This window comes from Erigeron canadensis, chromosome 3 (assembly GCF_010389155.1).
Source record: "Erigeron canadensis isolate Cc75 chromosome 3, C_canadensis_v1, whole genome shotgun sequence".
Taxonomy (NCBI): Eukaryota; Viridiplantae; Streptophyta; class Magnoliopsida; order Asterales; family Asteraceae; genus Erigeron; species Erigeron canadensis.
This window is the reverse complement of record NC_057763.1, coordinates 29,190,605-29,198,021: the sequence shown is the minus strand read 5'-3', so window position 1 is coordinate 29,198,021 and position 7,417 is coordinate 29,190,605. Positions and strand designations below refer to the sequence as shown.

At 33.0% G+C, this 7,417-nt stretch overlaps 1 protein-coding gene across 1 annotated transcript; it reads left to right on the top strand.

The window, feature by feature from the left end:
* The first annotated feature begins 1,739 nt into the window (after positions 1 to 1,739).
* Positions 1,740 to 6,987, top strand: LOC122593103 (PI-PLC X domain-containing protein At5g67130-like). The gene is made up of 9 exons (XM_043765458.1): positions 1,740 to 1,847; positions 1,952 to 2,020; positions 2,135 to 2,257; positions 2,346 to 2,483; positions 4,031 to 4,129; positions 4,992 to 5,295; positions 5,716 to 5,939; positions 6,061 to 6,147; positions 6,661 to 6,987. The coding sequence occupies exons 1-9, from the start codon at positions 1,842 to 1,844 to the stop codon at positions 6,814 to 6,816; spliced, it is 1,206 nt and encodes a 401-aa protein (XP_043621393.1). The 5' UTR covers positions 1,740 to 1,841; the 3' UTR covers positions 6,817 to 6,987.
* Positions 6,988 to 7,417: the final 430 nt, after the last annotated feature.

The window sequence follows — 7,417 nt, the reverse complement described above, 5'->3', positions numbered from 1 at the left end:
CATTCGACGTTTCAAAGAGTATCTAACATTCCTCTCTAGACAATAAACAAGGTTATAGCATTTGAAGTATACTTTTAAACAGTTTCGTTTCTCTTGTTGCATTCTCCTATTAAAAAAATGGTTGAAGGAAGGGGCCCTGCCCCGGTATCATTTCGCTTCGATACCCACCTATACCCCTCCGTAAGGTTTTGAGTGCTGATAAAACACCTCCACTTAATTCGCATAACATATGAGCATCCCTAAAGATCGAATCCTCTTCAATCTTCATTTAACACTTATCCCATTGTCAACAAGTATCATCATTTTACACTTATCCCATTGTCAACAAGTATCATCATTTTCTAAAAGAATGGTTTGTACGCAGTACGCATCATTTTCACTTGATACACCATACACGTATTGGACTTTTTTTTTATTAGAATTAGGGATTAGTGAATAGTGATGTACCAAAAAAAATAAATGGTAGTGTACGAATTATGCTCGCACCACCATTATATTAAGAAGACTACCACTCTCAAGATAACCTAGTAGTTGGACGTCTTAATCTCTATATTTTCGAACTCTTGATCTATAATGCAAATTCTTTCTTAGAGTAATGGGAGTATATTTGTTTATATCTGAATAAAACAATATACCAAACTATCAAAGTCCATATATGAATGCATGTTTTTAGTCAAGTGAATGTTGCTTTGAAGGTTTTAGATAAGGCTAATTGAGCCTGTTACGTTTTGTAAACTTTTCTTGTTTTGCTTTTGATCCACCCTTTCGTTCTCCAAGCTTGTCAATTGAAATCCGAAATGTCATGATTCATGAAGTCAAGGCTTGTGGCTTGATACCTTTTTCCTTAAATTTAAAAATTTATTAAAGTTTTTCTTAAAGACAAAAAGGAAAAAATAACACAAATACAGTAACAAAAAAAATTTTATGGCTCAGTTTCATCTCCTTTATTAAATTACAGATCTGATGGCTTTAAATCAGTGTTTTTATTCCTTGTTTTAAACATCTTTACTCAATATATTTATTTTGCCACCATTTTTGTTCTCCTTTTCTGCAAGTACCTTTCTACTTAACACAAATACATCATAAGAAAATGAGAAGTGCAAAAACCATTACATGTAAGATGTAAATTTACCTTTTCTACTATATGACCCATAATTGATTGGTTCATTTATTCCTTTATTTATATACTAACACAAAGGATGTTTGGGATTGTTTATTTTATGTTATCACGTTTAGTTGAAATAAACATCTTTTGTTTTCCAAAAAAATCAAATCACAACTTTTCAATAAGAATTTCTAAGAAAATCAAAAACATTGTTTTTTTAAGGGAAAATAATTTATCTTAGGTACTACCATGTTAAGAAGTTATAAACTAAACATTTGTATTTGATAAACATACAAATCCTCTTAATTTTACATAATTCACCTAAATTTTACATAATATTCATTTGTTTTACCTAAGATATGTACTGCATGTTTAACCTAACTTTTTTTTTTTTTAATTTTCTAAAATGTGAAATTAGAAAATACTTTTTATTTTTATCACTTTTCACATTTTTGTTTTCTACTTTTAAATTATCAAATGGAAAGTTAGAAACACTTTTTCCAACTAAACACTCGTTTAATAACCAAGCAATTTTGAAGAAACTCGAAGGAAAATCATATCCGCTGAGAGGCGGTGTGGCTTCTTTCTGTAAAAGGCAATTTTAAATTTTCACGCTCACCTTTACCCCTCTCTCTCTCTAAACAAACATTCCGATAATTCCTTCATCTTCCCAACATACATTACACCTATATATACATCCCTATATCTCTCTCCCTTCTTCAAATTCTCTTTGAAAATGAAGGCAACTATTCTCTCTCTCTCTCTCTCTCTCATTTTTTTTTCCTTCAGCAAGCTAACTTCATTAATTAATTAATTAAATAAAAAATGCAACTTCACTTTTTGCAGATATACAAATTCCAATGCCACGTGTCACTCACATTTCTCCTGCTCTTCACATACGCTTCAGCACTCAAGGTATTAATTATCTGTAAATTATTCTTCTAGAAGTTTTTCATTTCTAACTAATTTCATCCATAAGCTAACATATACATACATTTATATATATATCTATATATATCTGATTTTTAGGAAGGACAGACGTGCGTGAACAATAACAACTGTGATTTAGGGTTACATTGTGAAGCTTGTGTTGCTGATGCAAATGTCCGCCCTAGGTGTACTCGTGTTAAGCCTGTTAGTCCTTTTTCTAAGGTATATATATATGATTATTACACGTGTCCTGTATGTATATATGTGTTGTTTATTTGTTAGGAAATGTGATTGTGTGTGTGATTTACAGGTGAAAGGATTGCCGTTTAATAAGTACTCGTGGTTAACGACGCATAATGCGTTTGCGAAATTAGGTGAGAAATCGGCTACTGGTTCGGTTATTTTAGCTCCGGAGAATCAGCAGGATTCTGTTACTTCTCAGCTTGATGTAAGCCTCTGTTTGTTTATTTTATTAAACAATTAGTTTGATTCGAGTGATAATATTAGATTTAAGCTTCCAAGGCATGGAGAATATGTGTTTTTTTTAGCTTTATTAAAATATTGGGTTAGAAGGAATGAATTGCTTGAATTAGCAATATGATAATGTGTTCACTTTGGTTTCCAAGAAGAAGTAGGAGTATAATATTAGTTGTGCAGATTTATATGGGATTTAAGTATTTTTAATTTGTGCTGTTAGTATAATAATATTAACAAAAATGGAATTTGTATCAATTACGAGTACTTAGCAGGAGTAGTAGGGCTTTTAAACAAGTTAAATGGAATGGATGTGACACGATATAATTTTGTGGTCGGATTGCTGCTATGAGTAGTTTTAAAATGAATTTATTGGTAGGGCTAAATTGTGTAACTAAAGATATGTCTAATGAGGGGATGGGACATTTGACAAAATCAAAGAGGGATATAAGGAAAGAAAAATTGTATAAGGAATTTGTCAAAGGTTGGATGGATTACACATTTTTAGGCATATAGGTTAATCATATCATATACAGTTTATAATGATGTGGTATAATTTCATGCTTATAGTCTTAAACAGTAGAAATAGTTGGGTTAGCTAAATGTACACGAGTGAAAGAGTGTTCTGGAACTCAGGGTTAGATTGTAAAGTCAAAGTATATCTTGTGGTCTTTCAAATCAGCATGCCATATTGTTATGAAACCTTCGGTACAACCAGGAAAGTGATGGAGTAAGACTTAAGTTATTAGGCTTAACTAATAAGAGTGACAATGAGGCTATTTGTTCATCATCAAATTAGGTAACTATGGTATTTCTATAGTAAGCAACATGATAAAATAATAATGGTTGAGTTAAATAGTCATTTGGAGAGAGGGCCATCTTTCAAAAGCGGACTCAACTTTTTGTTTGCACTTGTGTTATTATTATTCTCAGTAATAATTGTGTTATGGATCAACTGTTGACTTGAGACTTTTTTTAAATGAAACATTTCAATTAACACAATTGTTAGAAATGTGTTTCTGCCAAAAGAGATATTGATTTTATTTTAGTATATACCCACCAACTACATTTGCTTATCATGATCAATATAGACATTTTGTCAGTCTCATAATACAAGAATCAGAATAGCTTCTTAAAAATTCATGCACTAATCATATAATCCTTTACTTGTATTACTTTTAAGAGGATTATATTATTCTTTAGAAGTCAATTTTATCTTAAAGTTTAGCATATCCACAACATACCTGACCCCTTGTACGTTATATCATAACTTGTATAACTTTATTGGTTGGGTTGTTGGATGTATGAAATTTGTACATTAGTACATCATGGGTACATTATGCACTTCATATTGTAATTAATATCGTTAAAGTATTAGCTACTACTAGTACTCAGTAGACTATATGTTATCGTAAACGTAATCATCCCATCGATTGTATTCATTTACTTTTGGAATGACATATATGTTGAATATATCTATATCATCATCTAAAGGAACTGTGCTTGCCATTTCTTTTGCAGAATGGTGTGAGGGGGCTGATGCTTGATATGTATGACTTTGAGAATGACATTTGGTTATGTCATTCCATTGGTGGCAAATGCTTCAACTACACAGCTTTTGTAAGTATTTTTTTCATTTTACTCCACTTTATTTAAATTAGATCGTTTAAGATTATATAGATGGTTCACTGAAGTTATAGCTTCGATGCATAATATGGTTAGATAAACAACATTAGTAGAGTGTATAAAGTTCCATAAAATATGCAAACAGATACAGCAGCAGAACTTGTGTGGCATTAGGGCTTGTGAGGTCAGAAGCCAAATATCTTTTATATGATAATTTTCAAATCTTACTTTGTCACCAACGTGAGCAAACATTCTTATTTGGTGTACACTGAGAATTATACCACAAGGTAGAGATGGAAGATCAATCGTTTTGTTGGAAATAGGTCATATTTTGGGTAAAGGGGTTTTAACCAGTATGTCCAAAGTTGCTTAATGTGTATTCATATGTGTAAAGTGCTGTTGTCCTGCAACATAAAAGAAGATATAGTTTTATTTTGGAGTAATCTAATAATTTGTAACGTACTTATCCCGATGTTACACACTCGTCATTATAGGTTGGTGTGGACCAACTTAGTAAGTAAACTTAGCAAAAGGAGTTCTATTTCTGTAGGTTATTATTTATAATATACACATGGCAAAAATGGACAGTTTTAATAAGTTTAATGGCTAAATTGGTATAAACTAAAGTATGTAATTGCCAATATAGAATATCTTACACGGTTATTCTTTTAATACAGTTTCGTGATTGAATATTCAAAATATATATATAAAAAAAAGCATCCAATAGGTTGGTCCACTTGATCATACCCATGTTAAACACATTCTCTACCACCCAACCCACCTATTTTTCCTTGTCTAGTAGAGAAACTGCTTGTTAAACGAATTGTTAACTAATGTAGACCTTTTTATCTCTCAGCAACCTGCAATCAATGTTCTGAAAGAGATTCGAATTTTCCTGGAAAACAATCCTACTGAAATAATAACTGTCATCATTGAGGATTATGTTACTTCCCGAAATGGTTTAACTAACGTCTTCAACGCTGCTGGTCTGAGGAAATATTGGTTTCCAGTAGCTAAGATGCCAAGTGATGGCAGAGATTGGCCAACAATTGACTCCATGGTCCAACAGAATCTCCGCTTGGTAGTATTCACTTCCAAATCTTCTAAAGAGGCTACTGAAGGGATTGCATATGAATGGAAGTACTTGGTCGAGAACCAATGTGAGTTATTTTAACTAAAAAGAATTCGGATCTAGAGTTTAAAATGGGGCTACTTTTAAAATTGCTATTCATATTTGGTCAAACTTCTAGCTCGGATCACAAACTTCTCCCCTGAAAACCATTAGACTTTTACTAATTTCAATAACTCAAACTTTGATAAAATAAATTGACAAAAGTCACAACATTCAGGGGCTGATGGGAGTATGATATACTGGTTACTGATTTTTGTAATGGTTGAAGATGACCATAATTCATGTCCTTGTATGTGGTGCTGATGGGAGTATGATATACTGGTTACCTGTTTTAGCTGAAGTTTGTTGTTTTTCATGTAATTTTCTGTTTAAAATATCCAATTTTGGGACTTGGGTAACATTTAGGGAAGGTTACTATTGGTGCTCTTAATGGACACTGAAATTGCAGATGGAACGAATGGAATGAAGAATGGGTCATGCCCTAACCGAGCAGAGTCTGCTGCGATGAACATGACATCAAGGTCTCTAGTCTTAATGAACTACTTTCCAGATACCCCAGATTTTATCCAAGCTTGCAAGGACAATTCATCCCCATTAATAAGCATGGTCAAAACATGCCATGACTTATCCGGTAAACGTTGGCCGAATTTCATTGCTGTTGACTTCTACAAGGTAAGCACCATCTGTTTGTTGAAACATTTAGTCGAACAGCAATAATACATTAAATCTTTGGATTAGTTTGTGGATTTGAATACAGAAGAACTTAAACATAATTGGGAATCAAATTTTGCAGAGAAGTGATGGCGGGGGTGCACCTGCTGCAGTAGATATGGCAAACGGACAGCTAGTTTGTGGGTGTAACACCGTTTCAGTATGCAGGGTATGCAAATTTAAGCAGAAGTAGACTACTAGAAAAAAAAAGTAGACTACTAAAGATATGGCACCTGGTCAAAAGTCAAAACTGGCTATTTATAGCACGGGTTGGAACGGGCCAGGTCGGATTGTGTTGACATTTAAACACGTTTTGGTCCTATTTTTATGAAAAACTATGCTCTAACACGGCTACAATAAACAAAACTATCAAAATCTCTTTTGATGGAATGATTTAGGAGCGTTAAAAATTAAACTGTGAGCAAAATAAAGCCTATTTGACCCGTTCCTCTGCTAATTAATATTTTGTGAGTTGACTCCTCTAAGATAAAATATAACTTAAGTTGATCCATTTATAAGTAAATAGTATGAAAATGCCACATGTAATCAGTACGATACTTCTTTTACATACACTGCACATATTTGTATCACCAAAGTACTAAATTGGATGCAAGGAAATAACAATCTTTAGCAAGTGGACGAAAAAGCTTGATGGGTATATATATTTGATTATATTATGCAGCCAAAGATGACCTTTGGAGAATGTAACCTACCAGAGGCTAGTGATACTCCCGCCCCAGCTGCAGCAATAAAAAGCTCCGCTGGCATGCGTGCTCAACCGGGTCAACTTGGATGGTTGTTTGGTGCTGGGTTGATTGCTATAACCTTGTCATTGTAAGTTGTAAGTAATTCAGACCCTAGAAATGTTAACAATCCTCTACAACCTTCCACTTTTCAGTAGAGATAAGGTAGACAACCATCTGTAAAGTAGCAGTTCCGGTCACATTTAACAACTCTTTGAACACATCGAAATGCTAATTTCTAATTGAATGGCATATAATTAGATAAACTGGATAATCTGTATTCGAGCCTTTGGTACCATGAAGTTTGTTTCATGTTAGTTGTCTTTGAACGTTTATAACTTTATATGAAGGAAAAGTTCTCTATACAAAATATGACTATGTATGCTAGCCGGCAGAAAATAGTACGGTCTTCCATTTTTTGAGGACCAATCTGTGTGCTGAGCATTGGCCCTAAATGCAACTTAGGTAATTATTTGTACATATGTAAAATTGTAAAATGATTACAAATGAATATTCAGAGGATATGTGATTACGGGCCAACGCGTTTTGTTTTTCAATTTTTTACAGAGAAAAGTATGTGAAAAACTGAAAATATTAGGATGGTATAATAATTAGATGTATTTAGAAAAGTGTAGTATAAAATGAGGATATGTGGACCAAGCTGGGCTCACACATGTATTGGGCTTATAAAACAAT